Source organism: Salmo salar, chromosome ssa07 (assembly GCF_905237065.1).
Source record: "Salmo salar chromosome ssa07, Ssal_v3.1, whole genome shotgun sequence".
NCBI classification, from domain to species: Eukaryota; Metazoa; Chordata; class Actinopteri; order Salmoniformes; family Salmonidae; genus Salmo; species Salmo salar.
This window is the reverse complement of record NC_059448.1, coordinates 38,514,001-38,536,392: the sequence shown is the minus strand read 5'-3', so window position 1 is coordinate 38,536,392 and position 22,392 is coordinate 38,514,001. Positions and strand designations below refer to the sequence as shown.

The 22,392-nt window shown below is 46.2% G+C and overlaps 1 protein-coding gene across 15 annotated transcripts in view; it reads left to right on the top strand.

The window, feature by feature from the left end:
* The window catches only part of LOC106609224 (non-muscle caldesmon), a 55,892-nt gene that overhangs the window by 18,052 nt on the left and 15,448 nt on the right, over window positions 1–22,392 (top strand). For 3 of the 15 annotated variants that reach the window (XM_045721947.1, XM_045721948.1, XR_006770636.1), the window contains 8 exons: window positions 6,187–6,269; window positions 14,062–14,196; window positions 17,180–17,564; window positions 17,662–17,691; window positions 17,788–18,000; window positions 18,678–18,751; window positions 19,425–19,689; window positions 20,608–20,748. In XM_045721947.1, coding sequence (XP_045577903.1) covers window positions 6,196–6,269; window positions 14,062–14,196; window positions 17,180–17,564; window positions 17,662–17,691; window positions 17,788–18,000; window positions 18,678–18,751; window positions 19,425–19,689; window positions 20,608–20,748 — 1,317 coding nt within the window. In that variant the 5' untranslated portion in view covers window positions 6,187–6,195. Of the gene's footprint in view, window positions 1–816; window positions 928–3,844; window positions 4,058–6,183; window positions 6,270–13,491; window positions 13,936–14,061; window positions 14,197–17,179; window positions 17,565–17,661; window positions 17,692–17,787; window positions 18,001–18,677; window positions 18,752–19,424; window positions 19,690–20,607; window positions 20,749–22,392 lie in introns of those variants that run through there. The other 12 variants (XM_045721945.1, XM_045721950.1, XM_045721954.1 and 9 more) reach the window with 10 other exon arrangements.

Sequence of the window (22,392 nt, the reverse complement as noted above, 5' to 3'; positions counted from 1 at the left end):
TACCCCTACAGGTATCCTTTTAGCATTTGCTCAAACTCAAACTGCCAATTGAGCACCTGCAAAGCATTAGTCAGTCAGTCAGTCTGCAGTCAGTCAGTCAGTCTGCATATAAAAGACCATGATATCAACTACAGTTAAACTGTGCTCTGTTTCTCTACTCTGTGTATGAGTAGACAGAGTGCAGGCTGTGTGACTGTGAGACAGTCCCGATGGCTCCTGTATAAACACTGCTGGGTGGGAATGGGGAATCCTGGCATGTCACCTGACTGACAAGGATTGACTGTTACACTGTGCAGAGCTTAGTTTAGCTCCGGAGGGGACGATGTACAGTCTCATTACTGTACAGGCCATTAGCTGGTCTACTGCACCGTAACACAGACACAGACAGTCAACACACATACAAATACACACAGACCTGAACTAAGACCTGAGTCCACCAATAGGTTCTACTCCAGCAGGTCTGAGATCAGTGTAATATGATTTTGGCTCACCACCTAAATGACACTGCACCGGGATCAGGAGGTGACACACCTACAGCGTTGACAGACCGACAAAGCCCTGACTCCCAGTCAGCCAGTCAGACGGAGTCGAGGTGCTCGGTTGGGGTGACCTGACCCAGGGGAATGTCAAAGCCATAGTCTAGAATGATAGATTTCTCTGTCTTGGCACTCGCACCACACTCACTGACGGAACTGGGCCTCGAAACAGAAACAGCCCTTTGATCACTCGGTTTCATTGGAACTCATTAAGTGAATAGCATCCTGGGGGGGAATGGCATGGAATGAAGTATTAATAGCTTTCTCCTTTTCCACACAGATTTAAGACCCCCCCCCCCCCTCCTCCTCAACGTGGAACAGGCCGAGGCTGGAGTGACTGACAAACTGACTGACCGGTGCTCAGATTCTCTCTCTCTCTCTCTCTCTCCAGGTGAGAGTGCGCCTCCCGTTTCCTCCCTCGGGCAGCTTCTCACTCACCCTTTCCCCCCTTCCTCCCTCCCTCCCCGTCCCTGTCTGTCAGTGCCAGAGCCAGACATGATTAATGTCTCCAACCATAGGACAGGGAATCAGGGATACTGTTGTTGCTGCATGAATCTGTAGCTCAGATAATGCATGCCATTGTCAGGAATTGAATGGAATGGTTCGATTATATTACAATATGGTGAACTCAAGATGGTGATGATCAAGCCAATGAGGATGATTATAATGGCAACGCTTGTGACGAATACTTTTCTTGTACATGGCCATTCCAGGCTCTCACAGTAGCCTATGGATAGACTGACAGTGAGTAAGAGTGACAGCGGCCTACCTCTCCACCCCACCTGAGAGGCCCAGACAGGGGCCAGAGCAAAGAGCACATAGCTCACATTCCTCCAGCATCTCCTAATGAGTAGGCCCCAGCGAGAGAGAGGAGGTGAAGGATGCCTGGCCTTAGCCTCACTCTCCCTTTCCCTCTCTGCTCCTGCCACACAATCCTTGGGTCTTGTGCCAGCCCTGCACTGACATGGCAGATACCTGGGATACCTCTATATCTCCCAGCTCCCTCCCTCCCAACCACACCTGGCCAACCCTCACACCTGGGTCACCATGGCAATGTGCACACTGCTTGCGCTTTACCTGCAGGTACAGGCAGAGCCAGGGAGCTGGGAGGGTGGGAGCCGGCCCACAATCCCCTCCTCTTCTTCTCTTCTCTTAAAGGGAAAAGAACAGAGCATTCCTTGGGATGCCAAAAGTAGAAGCCTTAGTCCCATAGCATGACCATGTTTACTCGCATGTCCCCACTGCAGTAAACGGTGCATGTTGGTGCCGTTTAAGGATATATTGGAATATATTCTAAGTAGACCATGTTTGTGTTGGGATCAGTGTTTTCTTTACTCATTCGTTCTGTCTGTCTTTCTTTCTTTCGTTCTGCCTCTTTTTCTCGGGAGTTAATTTTAGTCCCACGCTCAAGCCGTCCAGAGCGGCTGCAGTCAAAAAGTCGGTGGGTGGCAGTCCAAATATTGTGTGTTTTAATCAGTCTTGGACTCGGGCGATCTTTGGATAAGATGGACTAAAAGCTGCTGTTGTATCCCAGTGGAACTCTCTCTCCCCTCCCGCTCTCGTTTTGTCTGTTTATCCGGCGAAGAAGTGTCAGGGGGGGTGTAAGTGATCTGCTGACAGGCCTGCCAATGTTAACGTTACATTTGACAACTTTTTTTCTTCTTCCCAACAACTTAAAGTGCTTCGTCCTCCGGAAGAATCTTCTGGAGTTTGTTTTTTTAAATGGCATGTGACTGAGTAACTTGAAGCTTCTTTCAAGACGCTAGGCTAACATCAGAGTTTAAAATGCTGCATTCCTCAGATAGTTTCCGAGGCATACTCTTTTGAGATGAATGTGTGTCACAGTAATGACTCATGGGAAAAAAAGAGGCCTCGATGTTCTATGGACTCACAGAGCAAAACAGTACATCAACATTTCACTGCATATTAACATTGCAATGCCTCTAAGAATGGAAATGGTGCCACGGTCTCTTCTAGCTCTCTCCTTGTGAATAGAGGGCACATTGTTTGGGTGGTGTTAACACAAACCTGTCCTAAAATGATAGGGGGAAATAAAGCTCGCGTTGTCTGGATAACATCAACGTGGCTTTTAATATAATGTTCCTTAAGCGCTGGGTAGTGTCAGCCAGAGAGTTGCGGCAGAGCATTAATTTGACTGGTAAATGTTTCATTATTGCCATTGTAGCTCTCAGGAGCTGGCAGCCCGAGAGGGAACGAGAGAAAAAAGTAATCGGTTTACAGTGGGGAGAGAGAGAGAGTTTACAGTGGGCGAGAGAGCAGAGTGAGCGTGGAAGAGAGAGAGAGACCTTAGTTCAGAGGGAGAGAGAGAGAGCCCTTAATTTACAGTCGATAGAGAGGGACAGGAGAGAGAGGTAGTGAGTGGAGAGAGAGACCATAGTTTACAGTGAACAAGGAGAGGCAGGCGAAAATCGGTTCTGTTATGAAACCCTCAGAGGGAAAGTCAGAAAGATGTAATTCCAGGAAGCTCCCTCTCTCTTTCTCTCTCTCTCTCTCTCCATTCTTCTGCTCCGTGTATGTTAGCTTTGACGGAATATGGGTGGTCCCCTCAAGGAATCGGTGCGACACTGACATCTCTCCATTTTATTGAGGGCTATACTCTGGAATGCTCTGCACTCTCACAGGCAAACTCAAAATCCTGTTGAATATAATATCAAATTATGATCTATGCCTAAATCATTATTCTTAAATATTCTAATTACAGTTGTACGAATTGCCGAAATCCAAGTGCCAATTTTCTTCCTCCTGCAAATGGCGTAAGTGTATCTAAACATAGAGAGCAAATGATTGCTGTGTTGGAAATAATCTGGCCCGAAACACACAGGCATCGTAGTTTGACTCTGATAGTCCTCTAGTTAAAATGAGGAGGTGGGGTCTGTGAGAGGAGAGAGAGAGAGAGAGAGAGAGACAGAGAAAGAGAGGGAGGGAAAGAAAGGGACAGAGGGACTAGCCCTTGGAGTGATGGGTATTGTTTAAAGCGTACCTCCCCTGTCCTTGTGTTTCCTCTACGCGTGTGTGTGCGTGTTGGAGACCCTTTTTGGTCCTCTCACTGTGTGAGGCTGCAGAGGGCCACAGAGCAAGAGGCTACAGCATGATCTACAGCACAACTCAGGAAGCAAGCCTGAAGAACGCACCCTGCCTCTCTAAAACTGATCCCAGATCTGATCCTAGCCAACCACTGACAGCTCTCTAAACAAAACAGGAAAAGTAGTAGAGATTTGGGAAGGAGAGAACAAGGGGCGGTGTGGGTGGGGGCGTAGAGTTAAAGAAGGGAAAGACAGCAACAGGGAGAAGGAGGAAGGGAGGGAGAGTGGGAGGGAGGGGAGGAGTAGAAGGTGGAAAGGAAGAGGCGTTTGCCTTTTCTGTTGACTGCTGAAGCCGGTGAAAGATTGTGCAGCAGCAGGAACTCTTTGTGTTGTAGCCGTGCTGGGATAAAGCAGTGGCTGGAATGGTTTAAGAGGGAATACAGTATATTTAAAGGTCTAATCGTCACAACTGCTAAGGTACAGTACTGTAGCCTTTCACTCAATGCACTTTACTGTTAGCTGTAGCAGTAGGCTAGATTGGGGTTGTGTACAGTTGTGTTATTGTAAGAGAAGAGCGTAGGTTGATGATGACAGGCTAAAGGATCTTCTGGGTGGTCCCGCTCCTCGGTCACGTACCCAGGGTATTTTTAGTGAAGAGCGTTAACATCCTGCGCTAACATCTCTTCCTCCTCTTCCACACACTTTCTTCTCCTTTCTCCTCCTCCTTCATTCCTTCACTTTCTCCTTTTGTTTTTTAGTTTTCATAGTGAAATGTGACTGTGTGTCTGGCTTGGAGAGATATCAATGTTTTTATAGTACTTTACGGCTAGTATTGGTAGTGAATATCGTAGTAGGCACACAAACGTGCATCCCTGTATCGAGGTCTAGAGCAGAAAGACATCAGGGTCGTGTTCACTACGCATCAAGCAGAAGAAAACAGAATGAAACAGGGAGGGACTACCTACCAATAAGAAACGCCTATTTTAGTTTTTCTGTTGCGTGCCCTAATGAATATGACCCAGCATAGGATACAGAGGTACCGGATGGTGATAAACTCATATGTCCTTCCAAATCAAAGTATATTTGTCACGTGCGCCGAATACAACAGGTGTAGACCTTACAGTGAAATGCTCTACTTACAAGCCCTAACCAACAGCGCAATTTTTAAGTAAAGAATAGGTATTAGGTAAACAATAGATAAGTAAAGAAATAAAAAAAACTGTAAACTGACAGTGAATATAACAGTAGCGAGGCTACAGTATATATAGGTAGTACCAGTACAGAGTCAATGTGCCTGGGCACCGGTTAGTCGGGCAACTTGAGGTAATATGTACATGAATGTATAGTTAAAGTGACTATGCATAGATGATAGAGAGTAGCAGCAGCGTAAAAGAGGGGTTGGCGGGTGGGGGTACAATGCAAATAGTCTGTGTAGCCATTTGATTACCTGTTCAGGAGTCTTATGGCTTGCGGGTAAAAGCTGTTGAGAAGCCTTTTGGTCCTAGACTTGGCGCTCCGGTACCGCTTGCCATGCAGTAGCAGAGAGAACAGTCTATGAATGGGGTGGCTGGGGTCTTTGACAATTTTTAGGGCCTTCCTCTGACACCGCCTGGTGTAGAGGTCCTGGATGGCAGGCAGCTTAGCCCCAGTGATGTACTGAGCAGTACCTTGCAGTGCCTTGCGGTCGGAAGCCGAGGAATTACCGTACCAGGCAGTGATGCAACCAGTCAGGATGCTCTCGATGGTGCAGCTGTATATCTTTTTGTGGATCTGAGGACCCATGCCAAATATTTTCAGTGTTTGGACCATGATAGTTTGTTGGTGATGTGGACACCAAGGAACTTGAAGCTCTCAACCTGCTCTACTACAGCCCCGTCAATGAGAATGGGGGCATGCTCGATCCTCCTTTTCCTGTAGTCCACAATCATCTCCTTTGTCTTGATTACGTTGAGGGAGTGGTTGTTATTCTGGCACCACCCGGCCAGGTCTCTGACCTCCTCCCTATAGGCTGTCTCGTCATTGTCGGTGATCAGGCCTACCACTATTGTGTCGTCTGCAAACTTAATGATGGTGTTGGAGTCATGCCTGGCCATGCAGTCATGGGTGAACAGGGAGTACAGGAGGGGACTAAGCACATACCCCTGAGGGGCTCCAGTGTCGAGGATCAGCGTGGCAGATGTGTTGCTACCTGCCCTCAGTCAGGAAGTCCAGGATCCAGTTGCAGAGGGAGGTGTTTAGTCCCAGGATCCTTCGCTTAGTGACGAGCTTTGAGGGCACTATGGTGTTGAACGCTGTGCTGTAGTCAATGAATAGTATTCTCACGTAGGTGTTCCTTTTGTTCAGGTGGGAAAGGGCAGTGTGGAGTGCAATAGAGATTGCATCATCTGTGGATCTGTTTGAGCGGTATGCAAATTGGAGTGGGTCTAGGGTTTCTGGGATAATGGTGTTGATGTGAGCCATGGCCAGCCTTTCAAAGCACTTCATGGCTACGGACGTGAGTGCTACGGGTCCGTAGTCATTTAGGCAGGTTAGACAGGACCACCACAGAGACTATGGTGGTCTGCTATGTAAACTACAACGTTGTTGATGATGATGTCATCCTGCAGGGAATAACCATGGATGACGACTTTGAGCGGCGCCGAGAGCTCAGGAGGCAGAAGAGGGAGGAGATGCGCCTGGAGGCTGAGCGGTAAGACTGGCCTCCTCGTCTTCCTCTTCTTCCCATCTCCTCTCCTTACTTTTCCTCCTCTTCGTCTTCCTCCTGCTCCTCCGTCTCGTCTCCAACCTCTACTCCTGCTCTTCTTCCCTCTCCTCCTACATCCCTTCTTCCTCCTCCTCCTCCTCTTCCTACTCATCCTCCTCTGAACCTCAAACCTCTTCCATGTCCATCAACAACTACACACACTTACATATCTATGATATTGTTGTTTTATCTCATTGGAGTTTATCAGTTTAAACTGGGTGGTTCGAGCTCTGATTGCCGATTGGCGGACAGCCATGGTAAATCAGACCGTATACTATGCGTATGACAAAACATTTTATTTTTAGTGCTCTAATTATGTTGGTAACCAGTTTATAATAGCAATAAGGCACCTCGGGGGTTTGAGATATATGGCTAATATACCACGGCTAAGGGCTGTGTCCAAGCACCCCGCGTTGTCGTGCTTAAGAACAGCCATAAGCTGTGGTATATTAGCCATATACCACACCTCCTTGGGCCTTATTGCGTAAACATACCACTCTGAACATGACGTCATAACGGTAGGTGTGCAGCCAGAGGGACACGTGTTGTCCAGAGGGAGTGTTGATGACACAGCGAGCGTTGTGATCATATGACCTCAGTGCTCTTCAGAGCCCAGTTGAAGTCAGTTAAAGGGCTTTGAGCTGGGCTCAGGTTGTTACAGGTCCCTGTGATCTCCATGCCAAGTTGGAACCAGAGAGCCAACCCTTAAATAGTTTGGACTCTCCTCAGGGCTTTAAAAACATCACTCAGCAAATATTGGCTTCCTCTCTTCCTCGTGCAGGCAGTAATCTACCACTGATCTGATGACCTGTGTTGTGTTCTCTCTCTCTCTCTCTCTCTGACTCAATAAGTTCTGCTTTGTCTCTCATCATGTCACTGGTAGAATGTACTGTTGACCTCGTATAAAAAACCTCTGTGCATCCTCAAATCAAATGAGTTACTGTAATACGTACTGTAACAAGCCAAGACATTTCAATTGAACTCATCTCAAATGGATCACCTCAACCATGTCTCTTTTTACGGCGCAAGGATCCAGGAGACCAGGGCTGTCCTGCCCTGTTCCTGGAGAGCTACCGTCCTGTAGGTTTTCACTCCATCCCTCATCTAGCGCACCTGATTCTAATAATTAGCTGGTTGAAAAGTTGAATCAGGTTGGAGTGAAAACCTACCGGAGGGTAGCTCTCCAGGAATAGGGTTGGAGAACCCTGCAGTAGGCTACTTAACTCCAGGAGCTTAGTTTGCCCAGCCTGTCTGGGTAACTTCATCCCTTATTTATTTGTATTTATTTTACCTTTATTTAACTAGGCAAGTCAGTTAAGAACAAATTCATATTTTCAATGACAGCCTAGGAACAGTGGGTTAACTGCCTTGTTCAGTGGCAGAACGACAGATTTGTACCTTGTCAGCTCGGGGATTCGAACTTGCAACCTTTTGGTTACTAGCCCGATTATTATCCCGATTATACTTACAAACAATAGTCATTTAACCTGGCCACACACATCATAAAACATGAAAATGCATCATGGGCAATAGGATATGCAAATGTGTATCTCTGGAGGTCCAATCCCTTACTGAGCAATATGGCAGTGACATTTGCTGAAGATATGATAAGAGCTCTCTGCAGACCAGAGCTACTGAACAAGTCTGTAAGGCCTACACTATGTTAGTGTATGTTTGGCAAGATACAAAAATGTCAGTGCTCACCCTTAAAATGTGTTGACAATACAACAGAACAGATTAACCGGAATGACATTTACTTTCACGGGTGGCCAAACAGAACTATCTAAAAGCCACGCCCCTACTAATCCACACCTCCAGTCTTCTGATCTGACCTGGTGGATCATAGTTCGTAAACCCCACTGGCTGGGCAAAAAATAACCCAACGTGTGTTCTGTCCACTATTTAACCTAGCATTTTTCTTGTGTGTTTTTTATTTTATTTTTTAAACTTGATATCTATGACACTGTCCTCCTGAATTGTAAATACTGTAATGTGGCTAGAAACAGAAAACACTTCTTCCCAGTTAACTTAATCAGTGAATATAATCATCTCATACATTTAATTGTGATGTGTGATTATGTTGTACATCAAATGTAAACCTCTGTAGCAATGTTGGCATCTATTGTTGTACCTTTAGGCGTGTACCTACGCCTCATTGCTCCAGCTCTACACCAGTTGATTGAACGATAACTTAATGCAGTCGTTATATTTCACAACAGGTCATAAAGCCCGTGTTTTATATTATTTATATTATCCCACAGTGTTTGTATTATATGGAGAATATGGAATTTGGTAGAAAATACAGACTATGAGAGAGTAAGAGTAGTAAGCTATAGGCATGGTGGGAGTTTGTTCATGTCTGTTTATTTAGTTAGAGTCATTTCAGTTGGCGGGACTGGGATTTTCAACCCACTCATGTTATTGATAAAAGATTAAATCGCTATATTTTGCAAATATGCTGTAACAATCAATATTTCCATGTCTCTCCTTATCTAACAAGTCAAAAACACATGTTGTCTTGTTGGACCAATCCAGTCAACCATCACCAAATATGATGTAAAAAGAAAACAGATATGCACACACACACACACACACACACACACACACACACACACACACACACACACACACACACAGAGGAGTGAGAGCATTCCAGTCTATACAATAAGATCTGCAGTCAGGGCTGCCAAAAACTTTTACATTATAAGTGTTTACTAGTAGAGATCACAAGGAGCTGTTTCCTAGTCGCTAGGCCCTGAAGGAGGACTACATGGCTGGGCTAACGTGTGTGTGTGTGTGTGTGTGTGTGTGTGTGTGTGTGTGTGTGTGTGTGTGTGTGTGTGTGTGTGTGTGTGTGTGTGTGTGTGTGTGTGTGTGTGTGTGTGTGTGTGTGTGTGTGTGTGTGTGTGTGTGTGTGTGTGTGTGTGTGTGTGTGTGTGTGCGCGTGCATCACAGGTGGCACCTTAATTGGTGAGGACGGGCTCGTGGTAATGGCTGGAGCGGAATGAGTAGAATGGTCTCCAACACATGGTCTCCAGGTGTTTGATGAAATTCCATTTGCTCCGTTCCAGCCATTATTATGAGCCGTCCTCCCCTCAGCAGCCTCCACTGGTATGCATGCATGCTTGGGTTACTGTATAGCCCGTGTACATGCAATCTGGAGGTCTGAAAGTCCTGGAGGGGTTCAGCCAGATTGGACCGTCATCAGGTGGTGAAGGCTTGACAAGCTCCATTCGCCTCCTTTAGCCCAGTCAGCCAAGATTCTTGTCTGCTCTCTCTGTGTTTGTGTTTGTGTTTGTGTGTGTGTGTGTGTGTGTGTGTGTGTGTGTGTGTGTGTGTGTGTGTGTGTGTGTGTGTGTGTGCGCGCGCGCGGCCAAGGAGTTCCCCAGCACTCGTGGTTCTGCATTGTGTCAGACCCAGTCTAGAACAGAACAATCTGTCTTGTTGACGGAGAGGTGAAGCTCCAGCCCTAATCACCAGCAGGCCAGATACTACCAGGCCAAGGTGGACTCCGCTTCACTATCTACTGTGTAGTTCTGCTGGGTGTGTTTATTACTCTGTACATACTGGAATGAAAGTTTGATGGAATTAATCAGTCAAATGAATGTAAAGGCATCCACACTGCTCCCCTAAAGAATGTGGTATAGAAACCAGTGTTTGTTTTTCTGGTCACTGTGGCCCCAGAGGTTGCCTGACTGGGCCTTTTGTACTGCGCTCTGTGACAAATGACATACAATGATACAGCTGGGATCTCAAGCTGTCTGGTTGGTGGCCTGCACAGTGGAGTTCACATACTGTCCTCTGTCCTCTGTGACTGACCAGGGCTTTGCTATGACAATGTAACGCAGACACACACACACACACACTGGAATGTTTTGAGTGCTGTTTTTATTTGTCCCCTTTAAAAAATGATATTCTGTTGGAATGTTCCCAAACCTTATAACCCTGTCCTGTGTTCTGTCATGTCACACGCCTTTTTTTTCTGGTGACAGAGCCCAATGCGGTTTACTTCATTTATACCATATGTCATAGCCTAGGCAACATGCAAAACAGTTCTGTGCAGGCCAGTGTTTGTTTGCTGCCCTTTGAGAAGCGAAGCTACCATTTTGCCCCCATCTCCTCCACATCTGTGTGCAGGCCAGATCTCCAGGGAGGCCAGGAAGAGGTCAGGAAATAACACCCATCCTCAGTGAATGGACCGTTCCAAACATGCCCTCCCCAACCGGCGGCCTGCACCATAAACTCTGTATCTGTTGTGTCTGTATCTGTTAGGGCCTCTGCCCAGCTCTGAATGTTTGGGGTGGACTACAGTACAGTTGGAGCAGTCTGGTTCCCTCTCATTTTGGTGCTCCACCCACTCCATTTTTGGGGGAGTTTTTTTTTTTTGCCCCACAATGTATATAAACCGAACGACTGTGTCTTGACATGACCCATAATGTCAAGCTGTAACTCAAAAGGAACCCACGCCCCAAGCAGGAATCTCACCATGGGAAGCGCTGTACTTGTCCTTACTCAGGTGCTCAGAAATAGGGGCAGCAGCTATAGAGGTGGGTGATGAGCAGATAAAAGGTATGTAGGTCTATGGAGCACTGATAACAAGATAGAGGTCTCTAGAATGTCTGTAGACTTCAGGATAGGGGCTATGGCGTTGCTCTCTCTCGCTCTCTCTCTCTGGGCCTAGAGGAGAAAGTGAAGGACAGGGCGAAGCGTGGGAATAGGCCAGCCGTTCTGGCAGTAAATCACGCCCCCCCCCCTCCCTGTGTGCTCTCTCTCTCTCTTTCAATCTCACTCTCTCCGTTTTAGTCCAGTGGAGGTGAAGAAGTATTTTCTCATGGGCTTTCCCGAAGTTGTTTCCACAGACATTGCTGAGATATTTTGCCGTAAAGAAAATATTTGGAAATATTTTCCCCTAATGTGTTTGGTGACTGGGCCTAGTGTGACTGGACATGTTGTACTTACTCAAGTAGTCAGGAACTGAATGCAACATTAGGCTTAAATCAACTTTATTGTACACATTGTAAAAACGGACAACAGCAACAAATTCTGTTAGATTTTAAAACAAATGCAGAAGTGTTTACTGTTAAATTCCACGCACTTGCAATAAAACGATTACCTTCACCCTCCAGCTGCAGAATTTACTCCACAAGGAAAACATCTTCATGTAATGGCCGACATAAGTTTTACATGTCATTGCAAGGGAAGCTGTCTAGCCAAAGTTTGCAATGCACTTTATTAACTGTCAGTCAACGTAGTTATACTGTAAGCACTCCTCGAGTAAGGCCACCCTCAATAATGGCCCGAGCGAGGGAGAGCGAGGGAGAGAGAGACCTACCTGAATGTGATTGCTGTGGCTGGACTCTCAGGCTCCTACTGTATAGGAAGATGTATTATCTTGAATATAGGATAAGACCTCTCCCTCTATTCTCTCTCTGATGGGAGGAGAGGGCGTACTGAAGCGGTAGGTGGTCTATAAGGAATGAGGATATTGCATTGGGGCCTTCATTGGCGCAACAGTCTAGAGCGCCAAGCGTTTGATTGACAAGAATGCTAACTAAGCTGTTAAGAGTTTTGTCGGACTTTCATAAAGCATCGTCAACCCTGAGATACTGTGATTCTAACTGCGCTGTGCCACTAAGGACTGGTCGGATCCATTTTTAGACGCTGTTGTCTCAGTTTCCCATGACATTTAGGCTGTTTCTGGGACTATACTATTCTCCAGAGGTTGAGTCAGTCTTTGCTACTCTGTTTTCTACAAACTGCACTTGGTGATATAGCCAGTCATATATGTGCATAATGTTAAGGATGACGAGCGAACTAGACTGTTAGAATAGAGCTTCTAGTGAAAGAGAGTGTGTGAGTTTCTCAATATACATACTACCGTGCTACAAGTCCGCAAACTGAGGCAGTCAGAGTATGAGCGCGGAGGGCAATTCTCAGATGCGTACTTTGTTTGTACACGTTTTGATGCGAGCTTCAGCCGAAATATTCCCAGGATTGTTGATGTAAGATGACGCAGCCACGTAAAAAAAACGAAGACCCATTTCTTGAAAACAATGACGGATTGGGTTATAAACTGAAGTGACACCCACACTCTCTTTCTCTCCTTCGGTCACTCTCACTTACAGTGCATGGGAGTGTATGTAAGTTTGAGTGCCAGGGAGAGAGGTGGTGTGTGTATGCTAAAGGTATGCGCCTCTCTACAATTTGATACACATTTACAATCCCATCAGACTAGAATCTCTAATCTAACAGTCTATATTGCTCTTCATCTTTAACATTTGCACATAGATGACTGGCTATATCCCCAAGTGCAGTTTGTAAAACAAAGTAGCAAAGAGTGACTCAACCACCCAGTGTGGAGCCATCACCAGCCAATCAGAATGAGTTTTTCCCCACAAAGGGCCTTTTATTAAAGATTGTGTTGTGTGACAAAACTGCACATTTTAGAGTGGCCTTTTATTGTCCCCAGCACAAGTGGCACCTGTATAATCATCATGCTATTTAATCAGCTTCTTGATATGCCACACCTGTCAGGTGGATGGATTATCTTGACAAATGATATCTTGTTTTGTCTGTATTGGTCAAAGGTAATGCAGTATTGGGAGAGTGCACAGTGCTTCTCAAAATTACGTTATCATTGGTTTTCCTCCCAAGAACGTACTAAAGAGAGCGAACTCGGAGCATGAAGCATGGAGCATGGTAGTATGCATATTGAGAAACACCCTGTGTGTGTGTGTGTGTGTGTGTGTGTGTGTGTGTGTGTGTGTGTGTGTGTGTGTGTGTGTATATACATATATATATGAAATGGAGAGAGAGAGAATACAGTATCATGATGTCACTGTCCCCCCAGGTTTGGTTTGGGCGTGAGCAGAGTTCTGTGTTCAATTATAACAACATTCCTCAGTCAGCTTACCCAGCAGGAGAGCCTGCTGTTCGCGAGCTGTAAAGTCTCCCATAAAACCACTCTGCTTAGCATGTTAACTGCACATGCTTCAGTAACATGCAGTACGCACTGCCAAGCGGCCATATGATGTTTGCTTAGCTTAGCCGATGCCTGACACTGACTTTGAAGATCACACAGAGGCAGACAGAATGGAGCTCTTCTCACAACAAAAAAAACCAGAGGCGGGGAAGATAAGAAGTTGATTCAGTCCTTTAATGGGAGAGGCTTTCCCAATGTTTCATGAAATTGAAGATTAATCTAAATAGAATGGACTGGTACCTATCTGTGGGCTAGAGACTTTCCTGTCGGACTGTCAGACTGCAGGGCGTTGAGATCAGTGATCTGGCCTTAGTGTAGTTCTCGGCTGGCCAGCATAGTACAGGCAAAACACACTCACATACTGTACACACGTGCACACACTATACACACACAGACACTGTACACGCTACAGCCCTTCACACACTACAGCTCCCCACCACTCCACCCCTCCAATGGGCCGAGCCTGGGCTGAGGCAGGCGTAGGCCAGCGGCCATGTTACAGTCGGGGTCCTCTCCTCTCATCGCTGGCCAAGCCACATCTCCAGACACTGTTTTCATCAGGCTGTGAAAAGTGAAACCTCAGCAGCAGCACCAGTGGCCTGAGCTCAGCAGAGCAGAGCAGGGTAGAATGTGAGTACAGTGAGTCAAGTAAAAGACACCGTGAGTCTTTTGTATTGCACTGTAAATAACTGGAGAATTATCTGGAGAACAATGACTTACTTGACTCTCTCTCCTCTCTCTTTCTCCCTGCCTCAGGATGGCCTTCCAGGGTAGTAATGAGGATGAGGAGGAGGCTGCAAGGGAGCGTAGACGCAGGGCGCGTCAGGAGAGGATGAGAGGGATGGGAGGCGAGGAGCCCAGTGACAGCGTGGTGATGACCAACAGCCATAGGTAAGACCTGAAGACTTGTGTTAGCTCCCAAACACAATGTCTAGGCTTTAGCTCAGGGGCTAACAGTATTGTGGTGCGAAGGAGATTGTGGTTTGAACCCAGTTTCCCCTATAATAATGGATGTGTGTGTAACAAGGTTGTTATAGTTAACTGAAAGTCAAACTGAAACGAAAACGAATCAATTTAGTAAACTGAAATAAAATAATTAATACATCTGTTTGAAAAACTATACTGACTAACGGAAACTATTATCTTTGACTCCAAAAGTAATCAAATCAAATGTTCAGTTGTAGTTTTTTGGCAGGCAAGATGACTTTGCCAAGAGCAGCACAGCAGATATTTGTCGCGTTTGACTGGTAAGGCTAAAGCGACAGTAGACGAAAGTCAAGGAGGGAAGTCGGGGGAGTTGCATCTGCGACAGCCGAAAGTCGGACACTAATGTGGTTTTCTAACAGCAAGGCTCAGATCAACATGGCAGTGTTGCCATTGTTTATAAAAGGCTTTCTTTACAATGCCGAAATAAACATGTACCTAATCCCCAATATCACACACCAAACAAATAAAATCCTAATATAATATAATGTGTGTACACTTAGTACAGTCAATAATGGAGAGAGACCCTCAAATATCACATGTATTTGTATATATCAACTGTACATAAATCACGGCAAATTGGTCCCTGTTTCAGTCATGTTTGCGTGGGTCAAACAAAAACAGCCTAATGATTGGTTGACAATAGAGCCTCCCACAATGCAGACGATGGCTGCAGGATGAAGTCGGTGAGAAGCAACTGCAGAAACATCATGACCTTTGATCACATGCAGTCAAGATGTAGGCGGAAGTTGAACCGTTTATTTATGCATTTAGAAATGTTTTTGCATTTTACCCACTTTTTCTCCCCAATTTTCAATCTTTTCTCATCGCTGCAACTCCCCAATGGGCTCGGGAGAGGCGAAGGTGGACTCGTGCGTCTTCCGAAACATGACCCGCCTAACAGCGCTCCTTAACACCCGCCAGCTTAACCCGGAAGCCAGCCACACCAATGTGTCGGAGGAAACACCGTTCAACTGGCGACTGGGGTCACCCTGCAGGCACCCAGCCCGCCACAAGGAGTCGCTAGAGCGCGATGAGCCAAGTAAAGCCCCATCGGCCAAACCCTCCCCTAACCCGGATGACGCTGGGCCAATTGTGCGCCGTCCTATGGGACACCCGGCCACAGTGAACCTGGGTCTGTAGTAACGCTTCTAGCACTGCAGTTCCTTAGACCACTGCGCCACTCAGGGGGCCCTAAGTTGGACCATTTTTATCCCCAGAATGCAACACACGTTGAAAGATTTGACAAAAGTGATCTGCTCGAGCGAGTCATTTGAGACGAGCACGATGCAAGACTTTGCTCTTACAGGGTCACACAGAGTATCTGCACATGTGCATGGGTACACTTCACGCTGCTTCAATGTGGTAGCTACGGGCCAGAATCTTGCACTTCATCGTTCCTGGTTGTTGCGTAAATTGACCCACTGCCACTGTTTACTTTGTGCATCTACGTCATCTCGCTGAGTCTACCTTTACATCTAACCTATGACCTGACCCATCCCCTTATGCATTATTGCACCACAGTGGCAAGAACTGACATCCCATAAAACACACACTAAACACATAAATGGCTCCTCTTTCTGTCCCTTAAACTAAAACTGAAAAGAAATGACATGAAAAACGAAATAAAAATGTTTTTATCAAATTTGAACGAAATAAAAACGAGTAGAGTGGATCTGAAAACTTACTGAAACAACTAAACTGAATTTCAAATAAAAATCTTAAATCTAATAACGAAGCTATAACAATCCTTGGTGTGTAACCCTGATCTCATCCGCTGTTAGAATGCAGCTCAGGCCATCCCTGGAGGAAGTCCACGGAAGCTCCAGGTTTCCTGTCAGCTGTCCTATCCTTTCCTATCCTCTTGTGTTATTTTTTCTACTATACTCTCTCAATGGAATAGGTGCCCTGTGGGTCCCTATCCTACTCTAGGCTAGTACCCTTTCTAAAGTGTTGAAGAAGCACGAGTCTTACAGTAGATTATCGCAGACATAGACTTACATAATTTAAACAGAGACCCTCTTCTTTTGTCTACCAATCAATCATAAATAGCTCACCCTACTGTCCGCCCCATACCATGTCCATGTCAGTACAGCAGTTGACACTGGAAGTAGTGGGCTGCTCTGACATCCACCAGTACAGAAGCACTGTTGTAGTGGAGAATGGTTTCTTTCTGTGAGGTCACAGCCATATCCTGTGGTTATTGAACAAGTCCGGGATTGTCTCGACCTGTGATCGGGCGTAACCCGACCCGTTGTTGATTGTGTTTGGTTCTGTGCTAACATTTGCCAAACGGTGTCGTCAGCCTGTATTAAACTCTGTCGGTATGTGTGAGGTGGTTGGAGGGTTGGATGCAGACCCACGTACGGTATTGTATGGATGCCCTGTCAGCTTGCTATGAGGCTGGGCAAAGGAGGTAGCTAGTCGCCAGTGCAATGTGGACTGGATACGTTTCTGGGAGAGAAAAGCAGCCATGAACTTTCGTGTAGGACTAAGTTACGCTGTTGGACCTAACCTGTGGATAAAAGAACAACCTCAAGCTAGGAAGCCAGAAGATTCGGTGAGGTAAACTGATTAGACGTGTGAACTGGAAATGGAGCTGAAATGCTATTTCCACCGTTGTTGATGTCCATATGAGCCGAAGAGAAATCCATATTCGTGGTGTCCAGATATTGGGGAATGTCCAGCAGAGTGGTGGTAGTTTAACTTCAGAAGCAGTGACCACATAGCGAATTCAGTGGTTACTGTTTTTGTTCCTCTGTGTGGTAGTGATTGCCTGTGTGATTGACTGTGGCATCTCTCTCTCTCTCTCTCTCTCTCTCTCTCTCTCTCTCTCTCTCTCTCTCTCTCTCTCTCTCTCTCTCTCTCTCTCTCTCTCTCTCTCTCTCAGCGTGACAGAGACTGTGTCTGTGTCCTCCTCTATGACCTCCTCGGGTGGAGGAGACGATGATGAGCAGGCCCTGCTGGAGCGCATGGCCAAACGAGAGGAGCGCAGGCAGAAAAGATTGATGGAAGCTCTGGAGCGAGAGAAGGATCAGAACCCCGGCAATGACGGTAACCACGGCAGCGGGGAGAATACTGTGGAGGAGAGGTCCGTCGACCGCAGGGGCCGTTACCAGGACAACGAAGAAGAGGCGGAAGAGCGGAACTGCCGAAAGGAGGAGGAGGGGGAGGCCGCTCCGGAGGAGGAGGAAGAGGCTGAGCAGGGAGAGGGAGAAGTGGAGGAAGAGGCGGTGGAGGAGGAGAAACCGAGACGGTCCTATATGAGAGAACAGGTCAGTCTATTCTTCTTTTATGGACATTTCTGTCCATTTTCATTTTATTTTCCATTAGCCTGTTTTCATTCATAAAATGTACCTTATTTATCCATAGGAATCCATTGAGGAAAAAACTAGAAACGAGGTATGATCATGGATATATTGATTGGAATGGTGGTTGGAGTTTGCTGATTATTTATCTGATTTTGATCAAACATGACACTCCCATTCCTTCTCATAGGAAGATACAGAAGAACCAGCAGTGGTTTTAAATGAGGTTGAGGAATCAGTCAATTCAGAGGTAGAGGTTGAAGAAGATGCTGAATTAAGTGATAAGGTAGAAGAAGAGGTAGAGGAACCAGATCAGTTAGAGGTAGAGGGCACAACAGTGACACTGAACAATGAGACTGAGGAAGACTGTGGGATGTCAACCATCCAAAACGGCTTGGATGTGGTAAGACTTTAACATAGAGGTGTGAAATGGGAGCATGGACATCTCTGGATAACTCAAATGTCTCCGAAATAATTCTCAGAAATCGTAGTGTATAATAACTCTAAAGACAATCCATAGTGTCTTTGTCAATGGAGCAGAGTAGCGGTGTAGCCTAAATGAATATTTCCCAGACATTGAAGTTCTCCAGACGCTAACTGTGGTCACAGTGTGGTTTTGCATCCACGGTAATAGAGCTACATCTTATAAGGTGCGGTTGAGGTCATGGTCATGTGGTTATCTTTAACGTGGTTTAATGCCATGCCCTCCACGGAGTGGTCACAATACGGTCACTGTGTGTTCAGCTGCATGTTTGCCTCTGTGGGGAAGAGGTTGTGTGTGAAACCTGTGTTTTGCATCTGTTGTCATGTTTACTCACTTTCCGCCACCCCCTGTTTTGCTTTCAGATGTGTGTCCCCAAATGACACCCTATTCCCTATATAGTGCACTACTTTGAAGACTTGTGCCAAAAGTAGTCCAGTGGGGAATAGGGTGTCGTTTTGGACAAAGCCAGGGTCACAGAGTGGAGTCACTGGTCTGGTTGGAATGGTGTGATGTCACATAGAAGCACCCACGCACAGACACAAGCATTCCTTCATTCCCAGAGTTCAGTGTGCTCAGCGTGTGTTCTGTGCCTGCAGGTGAATGAAAAGCAGAATGGAGGTCTGCACGAGGAAACTCCTCAAAAACACAAAAAAACAGAAAGGACCCTGAGGTAGGAGCCAGAGACTTATGTGCGCTAATGGTATAATGCTACACGCAACACATACACACACATACAAACAGACACGCATTCTGTGGTCTTAGCATTCGGGCTCCTGAGTGGCTCAGCGGTCTAAGGCACTGCATCTCAGCGCTAGAGGCGTCGCTACAGACTCCCTGGTTGAAATCCAGGCTGTATCACAACCGGCCGTGATTGGGAGTCCCATAGGGCGGTGCACATATGTCCCAGCGTCGTCCAGGTTTGGCTGGTGTAGGCCGTCATTGTAAATAAGAATTTTTTTCTTAACTGACTTGCCTAGTTAAATAAAAGTTTAAAAAATAGATATATATTCTTTGGTCATGATTCAAAACCTAGGGGGTGGGAGAGTATTGCCCAAGGTGTCTGTAATGTAATTGAAAGGCATATTTATCCCAGCGCACACAAACACACTGTTGTTTAGCATAATTGGTTTCTAGAGCAGAACTGCTGTATTTGACACGGGTCATGTAATCCTAGCTCCCCAGAGGGAAGCACTGGAGTGAAACCTTAGACACACTGTTACCTTAGACAGCGCCAGACTGAGTCTTAGTGTGTCTGTGTACGTGTGCATGTGTAGGCTTGTGTGTGTGGCTGTCTTTCTACCCGTGTGACGACATTAACCTGTCTTCCTGTGCGTGTCCCATAGCCACGGCAGCGTGCGTTCCCCGGAGGCGGGGGCGGAGGAGCAGGACGACACGGCGCGCCTGGAGGCGGAGCTTAAGCTGCAGGAGCTGAAGCGCCGCCGTGACGACGCGGAGAGCGAGGAGTTCGAGAGGATGAGACAGAAGCAGCAGGAGGCTGAGCAGGAGCTGGAGGAGCTGAAGAAGAAGAGGGAGGAGAGGAGGAAGATCATAGAAGAGGAGGAGAGACAGAAGAAACAGGAGGAGGCCGAGAAGAAGGCCAGAGAGGAGGTAGGGGTTCTCTCTCTCTCTCTCTCTCTGCCACTCTTCTGCACTCTCTCTCTCTCTCCCTTCGTCTCTCTCCCTCCCTTCTTCTCCTCATCTCAAGACTGTACACTTGATTTAGTCATAACACCTGTTGAAGATAACAGCTATACGTCATATTCCTGCCTGCTTCACCATGACATGATCTTACTATACTGCATCCTTATCGGCGCACTCCTATTTGAATCCCAATAATAATTCCTTTATAGGCCATCATTCTTCTTCCCCTGCTATATGACCTCACCTTCACATATCTAAGCTATGATAGTCAGTCCATAATTTGCGTGTACATACTTGCACTTGACGCCGCGCCATTCGCCGTCCAATCACCTAGTCTACTGTACTGTACTCTGTCTTATGCTGACAGGATTTTCTGGTTCCATCTCAAATGGCACCGTATAAAGTGGACTAATTTTGATCAGGGCTCTGCGGATACGGCTCTGGTCAAAAGTAGTGCACTATATAGGGAATAGGATGCCGTTTCAGACACAACTTCTGTCATTTCCCGACAGGTCTCTGCGCTGTGCTTGGCTTTGAACATGGGGTCGTCTCATGTTGTGGTGCATAAGAGAGTTTTGTGTCAGGGTGGGAGAAGCCTGGATATAGGTGAACATCAAATAGAAGCCTGGATATAAGTGGACATCAAATAGAAGCCTGGACATCAATATAAATAGTGTTACCTACTGCACCTACTGTACAGTACCAATAAGAACAGACTGTAATAGAGTAAAATAAACTGTAAAGAAGTATTTTCACTAGAGGAGTGGTGCGTTCAACTTAGAGGAGTATGCCCGTGCTTAGTTATTGTTTGCGTGCGTACATTCTTGGTCGTGCGTGTGTGACCGTTTAATAACTGAGAGTTCTGCTGTGTTCCGCATCTCTCAGGAGGAGAAGAGGAGGATGAAGGAGGAGATAGAGCGGAGGAGGGCGGAGGCGGCCGAGAAGAGACAGCAGATGGGGGTGGAGACTGTCGACGCAGAGGCCAAACCCTTCAAATGCTTCAGTCCCAGAGGATCCTCCCTCAAGGTCAGTCGACAACTTTTGACCTTTGACCTCTCAGTCACCTCCATCTACGATGTCTGTCTATGACCAGGTTCGAATACTATCACATAGCTTTAACCTATTCAGCCCTTTCATAAATCTAGCAAGTACACTGCAGGGATCCAAAAGCTACTCCAGATGTAACAGTTGGCTCCCATATAGTAGCTTGTACTTCTTAGTCTTTTTCATGGCATAATCTCTACCTTATCCTAATTCACCTCATTGTAGGTAACAGGACCGTTTTACTGGGAACATTATGGCGTCATTGTTGTTGACAATAAGTGTCTCTGTTCTGTTGTCTTCTGTCTGTGTGGGTTTGTCTGTTGTCTTGCTACTGCGTTAAAGGCATGGAAACTGGAAACTCCACAACTTATCACTTTAAAGATAATATTTGTCATGGAGTAGTGTGTTCAATCAACTTATGTGAATAAACGCTCCAGCGTTGCTGAAATGAACTCCCATGCAGTGAATGTCCATGGGGGTTTTCACTTTTCTGCCAGTGGAGAAAATCTAATTACTTAAGTTTAGAAAATATTCATCTCACAGGCTGGGCACACTGAAACCTGCCCTGAAATAGTCTTACTTTGTGTGTTAGTGTTTTTAATTTTTTTATTTTAAGGTAATAATCTAATTCCATTTGTTGTTGTTTGTGGTCTGGTCTGTTGGTAAATGTTAACATCCTTCCATTCCTCTCCGCAGCTTTACTTTGTCATCATGTTCACTGTAGGTACAGCTGATGGTAGAAGTTGCCCATAGGTTACAGATCTAGGATCAGATTACCCTTCCCCATATCTTAACCTGAACCATTAGGAGGGAGGAACGTAAACCAGACCCTAGATCAGTGTCTATGGGCAACGTTGTTCTACTCATAGCTAATGCGTGTGTGATGCATTATTGTGAGGTTATACTCGTTCCAGCGTCTGTGCTAACATTGTTGTTTTGCAGTGGAGTGAGTTGTGTACCTTTTTGTCTGATTCAGACTTACACACTAGCCGTTTTAACAGTAGTTTTATGTCTTTTCGTTGATTCCTCCTGTGTGTTGTTCCTGTAGTTCAAGTCACGATACCGTAATTCTGCCCAAATGTCAGGTAGTTCCAGTGTAACGTAAACACATGAGAACATACTCAGATCCTCTTGCACTATTCCAGAGTAGTTACATCAGGATACAACGTTCCAGAAGCTGCAAATGGGAGTCAACACAGTTAGCTAAATAAAGAGAGCTGCTCCCTTCAAAAAACGTCAGACTCGGAGGATGCAGGAAACCGATTAGGTTAATAGGATTAGTGTACCCGCTTTGGAATGGTGCTGCTGCAGCTTGAGAATAGGGTATTTCCTGTCAAGAGGAGTATTTTAGGAACACCCACATTTCGGTAGCAGAGCCGAGCTAGAGACCAAGCAGGGTCCTTTTTTATTTAATTTTTTAGAGGGAGCGGGGATGGACGGTTGTTTTTTTTTTTCTTTTCAGGATCGCCCCCCCCCCCCATTTTAGCCCTGTTGTCATATATCATAAATAGCAGTCGGAGCGAGGTTCCCACAGTGCAGGGCCTGAAAAAGGCCTGTGCTGCTCTGCTCTCTGCTCTGCTCTCTGCTCTGCTCTCTGCTCTGCTCTCTGCTCTGCTCTCTGCTCTG